At 41.5% G+C, this 15592-nt stretch overlaps 1 protein-coding gene across 4 annotated transcripts in view; it reads left to right on the top strand.

The window, feature by feature from the left end:
* LOC138626913 (nuclear receptor coactivator 2-like) overlaps positions 1-14843 on the top strand; it is a 43560-nt gene extending 28717 nt beyond the window's left edge. Inside the window, exons 11-22 of one of the 4 annotated variants that reach the window (XM_069708908.1) lie at positions 2624-2873; positions 2977-3174; positions 3326-3490; positions 3568-3673; positions 3758-3923; positions 4024-4332; positions 6523-6600; positions 7423-7864; positions 8671-8977; positions 9094-9256; positions 9433-9507; positions 10177-14843. In XM_069708908.1, the coding sequence (XP_069565009.1) occupies positions 2624-2873; positions 2977-3174; positions 3326-3490; positions 3568-3673; positions 3758-3923; positions 4024-4332; positions 6523-6600; positions 7423-7864; positions 8671-8977; positions 9094-9256; positions 9433-9507; positions 10177-10188 (2271 nt within the window). In that variant the 3' untranslated portion in view covers positions 10189-14843. The remainder of the gene's footprint in view (positions 1-2623; positions 2874-2976; positions 3175-3325; positions 3491-3567; positions 3674-3757; positions 3924-4023; positions 4333-6522; positions 6601-7422; positions 7865-8670; positions 8978-9093; positions 9257-9432; positions 9508-10176) is intronic. The other 3 variants (XM_069708910.1, XM_069708909.1, XM_069708911.1) reach the window with 3 other exon arrangements.
* Positions 14844-15592: the final 749 nt, after the last annotated feature.

Raw genomic sequence — 15592 nt, 5'->3', positions numbered from 1 at the left:
ACGAGACACAATGAAAATACAAGAGCACATTAACATACATACTAAATACAACAAAACAACCAATACAGAATAAATTGTGATGAGAGGTTCTCAAAGTTTCAGATATTCTTTCGGGAAAAAATTATGATTAGAAACAATAATAGACTTGAAGAATTGATGAGGTCGTTGTTTTTTTTTAGTCAGCAACACATTGGGTGTCCTGAAGTTTATATCTTGTGGAGTTTGATCCAGTAACTGAATTAATCATACAGAAAGGGAGGAGGAGGGGGGGGGGGTTTGACCCGGGTGGTCACGATCCCACACGATGAGCAGCTGCAGCACAAACTGCCCAAAGTCTTACAGCTCATTATGAGGAGCTGGTTAACGGTCCGATCGTTGGTTAATGCAATCAAAGAGGTCCGCCGTGCTTATTGAACGTGCAGGTGCGTGAACACAGTTCGTTTCCAGGAAGGAGGACGGCGGAGGTTCCGCCTCCGGGACAAAGAGGCAGCCCTCCTCCTGCCAGCAGTGTGTGTGTGTGTGTGTGTGTGTGTGTGTGTGTGTGTGTGTGTGTGTGTGTGTGTGTGTGTGTGTGTGTGTGTGTGTGTGTGTGTAGTAGTTCGTTAGAGGAAGATGAAGCTTTGTTTAGCTGCTGGTGACGAAGCCGGGAAGGTTCGTTCGGCCTGGTTGTCATGGCGATCGACGCTCACAAGAAAAACTCAACAAACATTTTCACCATCTCTTTTAAAATTTATTAACGAACAACTAATATAAATAAGAGACTTTTTTTTTTTTTTTTTGTCCACTGAATTTCGTGGGCTGCAAGCTAGGGGGCGCTAGCGAGTCATTTGGCCACGCCCACTTTCGAAAGCACTAAAGTACGTAATTTTTCACCAGGAGTGCCAACTTTTATGAGTTTTTAAGCATGATAAAACCGCCAAATAGGCAATTTCTTTTTTGTGAATAATAATAATAAGTGTTTGTAGAAGACGGTGTACATTTCACAGTGTGTACATTGTTCAGAGTGCATCAGAGTTTCATCTTCCAAAACAAAATCCTACATTTAGATGGCCTGAAAAATCTTTAACCCGACACTTCAGCGGACATTAAATCTCTGACTGCACATGAAAAATATTTTTAGTATCTACGTACTCGCCGTTCCTGTAACTTAATGCAGAGCGCGAGTGCGACTCGGCCGCACAGCTGGCGGCGAAAGCTAAAAGTTATCCGAGGTTTCATTTGGGATTTATTGCATTCATAAACTGACAAACAGCAGCAAATATTCAGCGCTACATAAGAAACCCCTGGATGTTCGTAACATGATTGTGAGCGGGCGCAATGCAGAGGTCAGCTGATATTTATGATACGCTGAATACATGAATAGTTGTTCATCCGTGCAGCAGAAAGAGAACGAGCGTCCACATTTGAAGTGTTGCCGGTGTTATGTGGTCACTGTGTGTGTGTGTGTGTGTGTGTGTGTGTGTGTGTGTGTGTGTGTGTGTGTGTGTGTGTGTGTGTGTGTGTGTGTGTGTGTGTGTGTGTGTGTGTGTGTGTGTGTGTGTACACTGCTCTGACTGTGTCTTACTGTACATCACACATGACCTCATTAGTGCCGGCAGTTTATTTTTAGCTCCTCCTCTATTCATCAGCCAAACGGCCGGAGGAAACCATCCCTGTGTGTGTGTGTGTGTGTGTGTGTGTGTGTGTGTGTGTGTGTGTGTGTGTGTGTGTGTGTGTGTGTGTGTGTGTGTGTGTGTGTGTGTGTGTGTGTGTGTACAGCGGGTTAAATTACACTGCATTACTGAGGGGGGTTTCCATTACTGTCAAAGTTGTCATTCAGAGGTGAATATCAGCTTTTACATTTACATTTTTTTGTCTTTTGTCTTCTTTTTTTTTCCGTTTGGTTATTTGCATATTTTTTTGTCGTCTGCTTCCGTTTAAAGTACCTTATTCTACTTTTTATGAATATTTTATGATATAAACGTTAGGAAGGACACTGATCTTTTTGAAACTCTCGAAACACTTAAGGTATTTCTGATGTTTTGTACCGGAAGTTAAATTTCTTTGTCGACTGAGATTCTGTTTCCTGCTTTCAAAATCATCTTCAAAAGAAAGAACGTAATTTAAACATGGTTGTTTACGGCTGTTTCTAACATTACAGTCTGAAATCTTCTCTGATCATGACGATACTACGTGGCGGGTCAAAGCTCTTTGGTATACACGGGTTTTTGTTTATAACAACATACAGTGTTTAAATCATTTACCAAATTTATTTGGATTTCTGGATCATCACCCGCAAATGAAGAAAGATCTGAAACTATGTGACTTTTGAAATATAATAAATCAGGATTTCTATCCACGATGCAATCAGAACTACAAAATGCAGCCGGTGTGATGTCTCACTCTGAATCATGCAGATTTGTAGGCTTTCAATTTCAGCAAGTTCCTAAATGTCAATAAAACTTCACTGAACATGTTATGAAACCCAGTTTAAACGTACTGCAGTCCAAAGTAAAGATATCTGGTTTTGGGCACCGTGATGCTCACGTCACATGGTGTGTTTTCTTTTCTTTTTTTTTTGACATCTTATGCAATGATTTATCTATCCTCTAATCCTGTTTCTGTTTTTTTTTCCTGATGTCAGACCAGTGAGCTGGAGGACCTGCTGGAGGACCTGCAGAGTGGAGCTCAGCAGCAGCAGCAGCAGCAGCAGCTGTTCTCCAGTCAGCCAGCAGCCAGAGGAGGTGCTGCCTCCTCCTCTTCATCCTCCTCCTCCTCGGTGCCACCTGGCTCCTCCGTGGACAAACAGACCATCATCAGTGACATTCTGCAGATGACTGACAGCGGCAGCCCCCCCAACCAGCACCGAGCCTTCCCCGCCATCGGCCCCTCAGGTACGCCTGCAGCAGAGTGTTTGTGTCTATTTGAGGACGTCTGGGTCCTTAAAATGTTCAAATCTGAATTCAATTTAAATTTAAAACCAACTTTTCCTCCCAGCAGGCTTTAATGGCCTCCGGCCGGGTCAGATCAGAAGCGTGTCTCTGGACAGCGGTATGGGCCCCGGCCCCAACGCCACCAGGCCTTTCCCTCCTCAGCACAGGAACTCCTACTCCTTACTGCAGCAGCACCAGCAGCAGCAAGGCATGATGGGAACGCACGCAGGCATGGCCAACCAGGCTGCGATGGCCAACGCAGGTAAACATCCCTTCTGTTCTGGACAAAGTTTATGTTGCTTTGGTAGACGAATAATAGAAAGTCACGCGATTAAACCAAATATCTTTGTTGTTTTTGTCTAAAATGACTTAAAAAAAAAAATCTCAAAATAATCCTTTTTCTTTAAAACCAGGCATGCGAGGCTCCATGCAGCCGGGCTGGGGTCCCCAGGGGCCGATGATGGGCCAGGGAGTCGGACCTGGTCGCATGGTCCCCAACATTAACGCCGCCCTCCCCACGAGAGGCGGCGGTCCACCCGGATCACGAGCCATGGTCAACATGCAGATGATGAGCGGAGGTGAGAAAGAACGAAAAGATAATAAATGTCGTCGTATCCTGCTCCGATTCTGATGCTTTAATGTGCATCCCCTGCAGAGATGGAGATGGCAGCCCCGCCCTACCCTCACCAGCATGCTCCACCCAATCAGACCGCTCCCTGGCCAGACCGAATGATGATGGATCACTATGGAAACCAAAGCAGGTAAAGCGTTCATTCCACGAATGCAGGAGTCAGAAACTGTAGATTTTGACTTTGGCAGGACAATAACACCGAGCTACCCTCCAGGCCACCGTACGGCGTCCCCCAGGAGGTGATGGGGTGTTGCAGCGGGGTGCACGAGGGCCTGCCGGACGAAGGGGCTCTGCTGAACCAGCTGTGCTCGGTGCTGAAGGACTACGAGGGTCTGGAGGAGATCGACAAGATGCTGGGAATCCCCACGCTGGCGGGACAGGTGAGCTCATCGCACCGACATCTCTTACATCCTTCATCTCGGTTAATTTAAATGACATCCGCTGTTCCTGCATCTGACTTGGACAACCCGCACCTTCCAGGGTCCTCTGTCCGAGCAGAACCAGTACCTGGTCTCCTCGGACCCGGCGGTCAGCATGAAGCCTCCCCTCTACAGTCAACACTACGGCGGCCAGCCGGGTTACGGCGGCATGCCTCCGGATGGCGGCTACCACATGGGCCACATGGGGCCCCAGAGGATGGCCCCCACGGGTTACCCCCCGATGATGAGGATGCCCAGCGGCGCCGGGCCGAGGTCCGCCGGCATGAGACCCGGGGGGCCCAATCCTATCGTCCCCTCCCAGCCCAACAACCTGAGGCTGCAGCTGCAGCACCGACTCCAGGCGCAGCTGGTAGGTCGCACCAAACATTTCTATCACTCGTCCTCCAGTTTTCCATGATGAGGGTTGACAGTTTGTCTGCATCTTGTGTCCTTATTGTACAGTGAAAAAAAAAAAAAAACGGAGACGAAAACTACTTTTGCTTTTCAGCAGGAAGGTTTTATGAAACTGAAAGGTGCGACATGGATGAAAGAAAATGACAGATTCCCTCAAAGATCAGCGTTTTCACAGCTGTCTGCATGTGATTGTGGGAAAAAAATGATTGTGAACTTTCACTTCCAAAGTTAAACTTTGAAAACCGTTGATTTAAAAAGGGAAACTGTGGAAACTGCTGTTATTGCCAAGCCCTTAAAAACAGTCACCAAGTTTGATAATTAATCAGCTGCTTCTTAATGTAAGTGTTTATTTTTTACTGTTTGAGGTAATTAGTCTTTAAGAAAAGGACAATTTTGTACTTTAGTGACCCCAAGTGGCAGAACTTATCAAACTTGGGATAAAAGTTTCAAGAACCTGAATGACAAGGTCCAAAACCTGGTTTTACAGTTTAGTTAACAGGATAAATTCACAGCTTCCTAGTCAGTGTGAACAAATCAATCATCCAGTTTTGTCATGACGTTTGGTCGAAGTGATTAACTACAAAATATTAAATTTTTATACCTTAAAAAAAGCTTTTTCTTCTTGACTTGGACGTTTTCTTATAAAGAGCTCTATTTTTTGTATTTTGTATTATCTCAGAGGTAACAGACCCGTTATAGATCTACAGTATATTAAGGCAGATGTTTGTGAGGTCCTTCCCTCATTAATACCTGAATATGATCATAAATTTGCATCTCTTCCTCCGTGTAAAGACAGTTTTATAAAATGCGGTCGTGTGTGTCGGTTCATCATCTCGTTTCAAGTGCCAAAAAAACCTCATTACCATCAGAAAACCTTTTTCCGAGACACTCGCATTTACATCAGTCTCTTTTTAATGAGTATCCGCCAACGCCTTTGTAAACATATATATTTTTCTCCGAACGCAGAGGAGCAACAGAACAGGCGGGCCGGCAGAGTTCACCGAGTTTAAACTGCAGCGGCCAGAAGGGAACAAACGTGTTTCAGCTTTCTGGCTTCATCAGCAGTTCCCTGCTGCTGAGACACTTAACAATGAACACATCAGATGCACACACACACACACACACACACACACACACACACACACACACACACACACACACACACACACACACACACACACACACACACACACACACACACACACACACACACACACACACACATCTGACGAACACTCCAATATGATAGCATACATGGACGTTATGTGACAGGCTGTTAACACACCAGATGATCTCATTAAAGAACCCGTAATCTTCCTGTCGTCTGAAAAACGCCTTTATGTTCTTTTACTATATTTGTATTCGTGCAAACATTTTGTTTCTCAGTACATGTTTTCCTTTTTTTTTCTCTTTTCATTTTTGCTTTGAGAGTTTGTTCACGGCTAACATATTCAGTGGTTTGGCCCAATCTGCCCCCTGGTGGAGAGTCGAGGGACAACAGCTTGTGTGTATCCACTGGAAAATAGCAGGAATTAGCAGTTCTGACGTGAAACACCACTTTTACACTTCTGTGTTTTTTTACATTTCCCCTTTGTGCCAGTGGGGAAACAGTGAAGTCAGAGTCTGGAAGAAAAAAATCCAAATAAACTTTGATCGGTCGTTTTGAAGGGCTTAAACTCGGGAATAAACACTTCACAAACAATAATGCCATTATAATACATATTTATTGTCATTTGTACCATATCCGTATACATTTCTTCAGCACTTCAGTACGGTAATTACCATCAAAATGCATTTTAAATCAGTTAAGTAACCTTATATTTGATATAAAGTGGTTTTAGGTTGATAAAAACAAGGCAGACTTGCACTAAAAGATTTCACACTACCGACTAAAACAATGTGACAGCAAGTGGAACAATTTGTAATGATTTTATACGAGCACACAAAGTATTGACGCGGGAAATATTAAGAGATTACTTGTTTATATAATTAACTTAAAAGACCGATTGGCCCTGATTTGCTCTAAATTACAAAAGTTAAAACTATCACATCGTGTTTTAGTAATTAAAGGTTTTCTAGCATCCATAAATGACTTGGAATCAAATTAATTTGATTGTTTTTTGTTTTTTTGCTGTTTCCTGTCTAGAACCGTCAGCCGATGGTGAACCAGATGGGCGGTGTGTCCAACATGAATCTACCTCTCAGGTCTAACGTACCAAACCAGGTCAGTCTGTTGTCTCATCTTTTTTTCCCTGCAATCATGAGCACTAACACGTTGGCAGCGGCAGGATTCCCTTTTAAATGTACGCAGGTTGCTTCCGTCTACGTGGATATTTTTTTTATTACAGCTGATTACTCAGGTTAAAGGTTCTCATTGCTGCCGTATTATAAATTACACAACTTATCTCGCTCCAGATGTAATTGTAGCTCGGGTATGTGCAGGATTGAAGCGTTACATACGCTTTTAGCATTTATTTTGCTCACTGTCAGCTACTGGAACAGGTCCATATATCACCTTCTCATCTTGTAGACATTTTTTGGTTTTCAATCACAGTTAATGTATCTGAATTTGTCTTTTTTTTTTTTTTTTTTTTTAATGTTCAATTTCTACCAATCACTAAGATCTATTTAACTTGGTTGCTTTATTCTTAAAAGTCAGGAACAGGGGGCACATTGGGGAATGGAAAGTAAGAGGGCATGCTGGGAAATGGAAAGGAAGCGGGCATGCTGGGAAATAGAAAGGAAGAGGGCACGCTGGGAAATGGAAAGGAAGAGGGCATGCTGGGAAATGGGAGGGGAAGAGCACAAGAAAAATGCAATGCAAAGGGGCCAATCACAGTGCTGATACTCTGCAACAGAGAGTCTATATCTACTATGTGAGTGAGAGAGCAAATGTTACTGATGCAATACCCCTATAAAACTCAGATTTTTTTTTTTATCATAAAATAAATGCGTTCATAATTACAGCTGCTGGCACCACTTTGTACTTTGAGAGTGATCTTTGGTCCTCTGGTAGATCGTGACTGACGTTGGTTTCCTCCTGCAGGGAACCCTCAACGCCCAGATGCTAGCTCAGCGTCAGCGCGAGTACCTCAGCAACCACCTGCGTCAGCGGCAGCAGCAGCAGCAGCAGCAGCATGCGCATCAGCAGCACGCCATGATGATGCGGACGCAGGGCATCAACATGCCGCCTAACATGCCCAGCGGTGGCGCCGCTCCCACGCCGATGCCCATGGGGGGCACCAACCCGCGGCTCCCGCAGGGCAACCCGCAGCAGTTCCCCTACCCGGCCTCCAGCTACGGTACTGGCCCGCCCTCCCCTCCTCGTCCTCTTCATCCTCATCCCGGCTCCTCCGGCCCCTTCTCCTCCCCTTACTCCCGTGGCCAACGTCTGGCTAGCCAGGGCATGATGGGAAATGTAGGCGGGCAGTACGGCGGGGTAATGAGTCCGCTGTCACAGCACGGTGCGTTCCAGTCCAGCAGCTCAGGTATCTGATCAGAGCAGAGCAGCGACGTCGCCGTGGTGATCAAACATCGTCATTTGACAGGCAGACTCTTTGTTTATGTATGAGCTCAACCATCTTTTCAACCAATCAGGAGACGGCATGTGTTGTAGGGAAACAGCTGTGGTGGTGGTGGAACTTGTGGAACAGATAATCTGTAATTAACCAAATCTTATTTTACAACAACAACAACAAAAATCCTTCTGGATTTTTCAGATGATTTTGTTGAAGTGAGGCCGGCACATGATCCAGAGGATTTCGTATTTTATTTTGGTTGCATCAAAAAATTTATTATCTTATCTTTGTGTTACTGCTTAGTCTTATAATCGTACGTCCATCTTAACCCTTGTGTTGTCCTCGGGTCAAAATGACCCGCAGCTGTGTTCAACCAAGTTATATTTTATTTCTATATTTTTTTATATTTTTTGGGATCATTGGTCATCATTCTTTAAAGAAACCCTCACAGCCTTCTTGTCACCAATGATCCCAAAAAATATGAAAATAAAATAGAAATTGGTTGAACACAGCTGCGGGTCATTTTGACCCAAGGACAACACGAGGGTTAACCAAGAACTGGATGTAAAAGCAAAGATTTTGGAGATTTATTTTTGGGGACTTTTTCTCTTTATTTCTTGTCTTAGAGGTGAAATCATTCCCATTTGTCTTGAATTCTGTGTTCACTTTCGCAAAATCTCCAAATAATATTGTTCAGGATCTGAGAGTAGAGTCGAAACACATTAATTTACCAACTAGGAGTTTCAACTTTTTACATGCTGGTGTCTGCCCTGCAGGAATGAGCCAGCAGCAACAGCAGCAGCAGCAACAGCAGCAGCAACAGCAGCAGCAGCAGCAGCAACAGCAGCAGCAGCAGCACCACCACCAGGATCCAGCGTCGTGTTTCCCGTGCGGGGCCGCCACCCCGCAGAGCCCCCTGCTGTCCCCCCGGATGGGGCAGGGTCAGAGCCCCATGTTGCAGCAGAACCAGGGCCCGCCCCAAACCCAACCGCAGGGTCCGAACCAGGGAGGCCCACCCAGCTACCAGTCGAGCGCCGACCTCAACGGATGGCCTCAGCCTGCCAACATCTCCACCAGCAACAAGTAACAACAGATTGATTATTCAGCAAATCTTCTTTTTTGACATAAAAACCAAAGCGTTGAGTCTTTCTTTTGAGGACATTATAGATGTTCTTTGACTCCGCCCCTCCTCCTTTCAGCGTGTACCCCCAACAGTCCCAGTCCCAGTACTCCACACAACCCGGCGGAGGAATGTACAACGGAAACAACATGAACCTGGGGGTTGCCATGGCTACCAACGGAGGCACCATGAACCCCATGTCGGGACAGATGAGCTCCATGTCCTCCATGAACACAGAACAGGTGAAAAAAAAACAACAACAATATTTCAGACTTCCTGTTTATTTCTTTCGGTCACGTTGCCTCAAGAATCCAGTAAAATTCACCCAAAACGTCAATTTAAGGCAAAGTAAACTCAAAGCTGTTCTTTGCTGTGCTTTTAGTTCTAATTTAGTTTGATTTTGACTTTTATGGTGCAGGTGAACAACGGCAGCCTGATCCTGGAGCAGCTTGCAGGAATCGACATGTTGACGCAAGAGGGTGAAGCCAGTTCTGTAAGTAAAACGTTCTTCTTCTTCAAAAAAAAAAGCCACAATATAGATGGTGGGATTTTTTGACTTAAAAGAACATCAAGGACACATTAGAGATGTAAAATAACTCTGTGATGTGCGCTGTTGTTGTATTTGGGATACAGTGACTTGCTCTGTACACCCAGAGCTGTTTGTAAGCCAGCGGTGTACCTCAGGGCTCGATGTCAGGTCCTAATTAGTTTTCAGTTTTCACGCTACAACTTGGCCACCTCATGCTTTATATTACCATCAGTTAAGCCGAGTTACTTCAGCATACGGCCTCATTTGTATTCATGCACCACTGAAAATCAGGATTGCACACCTTTCATGCCGTGGAAATTACATTTAGTACATTATTTTTGGTTTTGCATCGTACTAAAATTATGTTTAAAATCTTTTCGGAAACTAGTGGTATCTTGTGATAGAGTCACCAAATCAGCACCATTTGTTAAATTGCTGCCCATAATTATATAAAAATCCTTTGTTTCCTTTCATAATCTGCATATAGAAGCTTTTATAATCGGTGGTTAGTGCTGTTACTTCCTGGGTTCAAAATCCTCTGGTGTCTCGGTTTCCTCCCTCCTCATCACAACAAGAAGCTGTACGTGCTCATGTGTTTCAGATTGATTGATTGATTTTTCTGTGTTTCTGTAGAATTTCTGCTGACCCCGGCTGCAGCTCAAAGAAGGTAACGCAGGAATAAAAACACGCTGACACCCGCTCGGCTCAGCTTAACGGAGACGTACGAAGGAAACGCCGCCCGTCCGTCACGTCAGAGCTCCTCAAACTGAAATGCAGAGCGGCTCAGTCCCTGTGTAACATTTTATGCAAAACAAAAAAAGTCGTGAACTTACAGGAGGGGAACTGTCATCTGAAACCTCGTGACAACACCGGGAGGAAAATATCGTGATTCACGGGTTTCTTCACGGGACACATCGTAGCTTTTATCCTTTTAAATCAATTTATGTTATATTTATTAATATACTGTATCCTTTAAACTCCTACATGGTCCTCAAACTATCAAGTGAAAGCTGCTCCAAAAAACCCCGCATTAAATCAAATATAATTTGTGTTAAAGGAGCATTTTAACATAAATATTATTTCCCCTTAAATTAAAATCACGTTGAAATGAAGTTAAGATGTCCAATATGTATTTTCCTAAACTCCAGCTTGAAAACTGAATTAGTCTGTAATCAGGGACAAATCAGCAGCTCCAGCAAGGCTAAAGTTAGCTGAGCTGGAGTTGTGCAGAACAAAACAATCATTTCACTTAGAAGATAAAAAAAATACACGTGTTTTTTTAATCTTTGAGGTGAATCATTTTTACAAATGCACGCTCTGATTTTTATCAAAAGATGTTATTACCGGGCTACTTTCTTTCTTTAAAATCAAAACAAACCTCAGGTTGGTCCAAGAAAACCAGAAAACAAACCACTGGAATCAGGAGACGCTCCTCTTTATTCTAAAAGCTCCTTTAAAAAAAAAAAAAAAAAAAAAAAAAAAAAAAGTCAAACGTGAAGAAGGATGATTTTGAAAAAGAAAAAAAAAAACCTGCATTAAGGTTCCCGGGTTGTTTCCACACGGACGCAGTGTCGGCTGGTCAGATGAATGTATTCCTCCCGTTGTCCCGGCTGTGATGCTCCGGGCGGTGTGTGTTTTCGATGGAGTCATGTTCTGTGTGTGTGTGTGTGTGTGTGTGTGTGTGTGTGTGTGTGTGTGTGTGTGTGTGTGTGTGTGTGTGTGTGTGTGTGTGTGTGTGTGTGTGTGTGTGTGTGTGTGAAACTGAATGTCGCAGTTTGACACTGGACGCGTGACTTCGGTCGACAGGCGTAAATGAAACTTCTGGATTTTTAACGGTTCTGTTTTCGAGCCCGACTGAAGACGACGAAGAAGGTTTATGAAAAAATATTTTACAGTTATTTATAGTTTTGAAGAAGTTTTAGAGATTCTTTGTATGACACATAAAAAAAGAAGAAAAAAAATCAAGGATATCTATCTTTAAGAAAATCTCATGGTACATGTTGATGTCGATTTAAAAAAAAAAAAAAAAAAGTAATATATTTCAACTGCTGTAGTTTCAGAGGACCTGCGTCCCTGTTTAATGACTTTTTGAATGAAGGTGAATGTGTATAGATAGTGTACATAGATTTTTAACGCCCTCTCTCCCCTAAGTGGTATTGTAAAGCAGCAGTCTGGAGTTTAGGTTGTTTATTCAGAGAGCAGAAACATGTCATTGGTTATATCCAGCGTCAGACAGCTAATTAGCTTTTAATTAGCTCAAAATGTAAACAAAATGTTTACCTGTCACGTGTTTGTTTTCTCTCGTGAGCGTTGTAAAATCGTTTCCTGTCTGCTGACGAGCTAACTGGTTTTCCTACTTTTAAGTTGGAAAGGTAACGGAGCGTCGGCGGGGTCGTCTGGCGTTGAGGTTGCAGATCGTTCTAAACTGAATTCCCCTCTACTCACGCCTCCGCTAGCAGAATGCACGATAAACCAAAAAATAAAGGCCCCAACTACATTTATTCTACATTAAAAAGTGTATTCGTCGTCGTGAAGGAGCCTTTAAAATGGCGGGAAAACAATTAAATTGGTTACATTGTGTGTGTGTGAGCAGCATTGCTAGGTAACAGGAAGAGGGACGGCGTCTAGAAGCCACGAAGGCTAACAAATTTAGCAGACTAGCAGATGAGTAATGTAATGCAGGAAATACAGAGGCACAGAGGGAAAAAGATGAAGTCCGTCGGGAAGATCGACATGTTACTTAGACGTATGATGAAGTTTCAAAGAAAAAAATGTATACGACTAAAATTACGCCATTTATGAACACAGCGTATGTTCATTTTTGCGAGTAAATCTGTAAAACTTACCCATTGGACTTTTAGCCCTTTTGCTTTTTTAATCGCTGTAGTCTTTTTTGGGGGGGTTCAGAATAAAATATATATTTGATGGATTTCGTACAAACAAAAACTAGCGACTTCCCCCTCACCTGATCTGTTCGGTGCTGATTAGCGACACAACAGTTAGCGTCAATACACTTTAAACCAACTGCGGTTAAACGTCCGTCTGTTAAAATTAACTGTGAGCGGCGTCTTTATTCTTCTTTTACCGACTTTATTTTTGCCCTCTGAGATTTAACCAGTGACATTATTTCTGCCTCCAAAGCAGCTTTGCCGATTTTAAAATAAGATTTATTTACATTTAAGAAAAACTCCTCTCGTCGAGGATAACTCCTGACCCGGTTCCTATAAACACATTAAATCAAACTTATCTCTTTTTTTTACTTTTTTTTACAGACTGGAGCATTTTTGGAAATGGTTTGAAAGGTGCTTTTCACCAGGTGCTGTCTCGCACATAAGCTTGTCATTGTCAACAAAAATAACTAACTGTCAACACAGATTTGTTTTTAGTTTTTTTTAAATCCCTCTTTATCTATCTGTCAAACTTCTACTGTAACACAGATGAGGAGAATGTGAAAATGCAACACTGAAAATAATCTTTTCTTAGTTTTCTTTTTCTTTTTTTTTTCCGTAAAAATCCCAAAGAAAACTCTGCAGGATTTTAACACTTGCGTACATTTATTAACTCTTAATATTCAACATGGAGGTGAATGATTTCCTCTTGATTTTAACTCTTAGAGTGCTGAAGATTTTTTTCTCGATTCATAGATGTATATTTTATCGATCTCATGTAAGTACCTTAAGATGCTAACGATTTAGCATAATGCCTTAGATCTGTGATTTTCTGTCTGTAAGTTTTACAGGTGTGTTTTTCCTGTCTCTCACTGCTCAGCGAAGGTTTTTACTGGAATCATTACACAACCAGTATTTTTTTAGATTTTCTCCCAACAAGTTGACGCCATATACTGCTGTATGTTAGCAAAAAAAAATGGCTAATTGTTTTTGTTGTATTCTCCCTGATTAATGCAGTTTTTTTTTTTTTTAAAGGGGCATTGAGTATTTTTTTTTTTTTATTGCTTTAAGTGTGTCTATTTGAGCTACAGTGGCCTGAAAATTACATCGTAGCCACAAACTGATTAAGCGCTAATGCAGAGCTGCGTTTCCACCAACTGGGGGAGCTATTTCTGACATTAAAAGCTCATAAAGTTCAATTTTAAAATAGAAAACCACTGGAAGAAAAGGTCAACGCAGCAGGAAAAGGGCTGAGTACTGTTTATAAGTTTATTGATGCTATAATTGAGTCGGTTTCCAAGTTTCACTACAAATTGAAAAGTTTTCGGTAGCTCTTTCTTTTTTTTAAGAAATGTAGTCAAGTATTTCTAAAAATGACCCTTTTTTTACATCACGAAAAAAAGCCCAAAGTTCATACAATTTTAAATGACATTTAAACACCAGCCATCGTATAAGAATGATTACATTTACGGTTCGAAAAAATTATTATCTAAATTGGGAAATATCTAAAATAATATAACTTACACTGAGGGAGTGTATCTGACCAAATCTGTTATAATACAACACCAAAAAAGTGAAATCCATAATTTCATACATTTTTCTCCCTTGTTCACCAGATGGAGAGAATTTAGTCAATATTGCTCTCATTTTTCGCGTCTTTATTTTTTTTCGATTTAAATTTACCGTGTTCAATTTTTTTAATGTGATTATTATGTCTGTAAAATTATTCTGATGGTCTCCCGTTTGTGGAAGAATGCTTGCAGAAATCAATGCCAGATTTTTTAGCATGGCATCCTGTGGTCGGGATGTTGTTTGTGATTCAACCACCAGGTGGTGGTAAAGTAAGAAATCTTTTTATCAACAATGCAACAAAAAACTAAATCATTTTCACCGACCTTGCATCGTAACTAAATTTGGGCCTGAAGCCAATCGGGATGTTTAGAATAAAGTAGCGTAATCTCAGAAACTGAAGCCACAGCGCAGATATTTTTTATTTTCTGCTTGTAATATCACATAAAAACATACTTACTGCCTCTTTAAGAAAGTTTTTACGAGAATGAAGCAACCGTAAAAGTTATTTTCCATCAGTTTTTCAACTTATAAAATGTGTTTGATATCCTCAAATAGTAAATCAGAGCAATATGTCAAAGCAGAAGGAGAGTGAAGGTTGTTCAAAGATGGTTTGATTTTTTATTTTTTTTCAACTATCCTCTCTGCTGGGATGTTCATATTAAACACCTCGGCGGTGACGCGGTCCAGTTCACAGTCAGTTCATTCTTAGTGAGAGTTTTTATTATGCAGAAGTCCGGACGTTCACACACTTTATGCAAGCTGTCGACTCTGATGTTGCTTTTGCCAATGCTGCTTGTTAATTTATGATTCATGCCACTGTAAATAAATTATTTTTATTGAGCCGCACTGCCTCTGTGTTTTTTTATTTATTTTTTTATTTCACCTATTGATGCTGATTGTGTAGAATAAAAAGGCATTTTTATCCACCAGCAAAGGCAAATTTTCGCCCGTGTAATTCTCTCCATTCACCAGCAGGGGCCGACATTTTCCACATGTTTAAAGTAAGTCTTCAGACACAATGATAAACATAACTTATTATACTATATTTTATTTATTAAATACCATTTATAGACATATTAATGATTCAGTTATGTGGGATAAATCCATTTCAGATGCAAAACATAATTTTCTTTCTATGTGTGTTTTTTAAGGCATGATTAGTGATTAAGATGGCGTCAATAAAGTCATTTGAACACGCAACATATACATTTTCATGCTTGTTGGATGCTATAAGTGCTTAAAAAAGTTCTCACTCCTAAACTCTGTGATTTTCCTTAATTTAGCCTCCCCTACCAAAATCCACGAGCTTTATTTTAGATTCTAGCGAGATCATAAAGTCTCTAAGATATGAAATACATCAGGATGCATGTGAGGAAAATATTTAAAAAATGAAGCAGAAGAAAAGCTTGGATTTTTTTTAATTTTTTTTTTTAGCTTTACTCTTTAACAACAAAGCAATTTCATCTGCCTTTTTCTTTTTCAATATTATTCAAACTTTGCGGTCACTCGTCTTCACATTTTTTATATATTTTAAAACTTTATTGTAAAATGAGAAACCGTTTGGCTCCGTAACAGTTTGTGATACACTC

This window comes from Brachyistius frenatus, unplaced genomic scaffold (genome assembly GCF_029030835.1).
Source record: "Brachyistius frenatus isolate BFR_SWC_R1_liver_20210118 unplaced genomic scaffold, ASM2903083v1 Contig_79, whole genome shotgun sequence".
In the NCBI taxonomy this organism is placed as follows: Eukaryota; Metazoa; Chordata; class Actinopteri; family Embiotocidae; genus Brachyistius; species Brachyistius frenatus.
The sequence above is the reverse complement of the archived record's forward strand: the minus strand, read 5'-3'. Positions and strand labels throughout refer to the sequence as shown.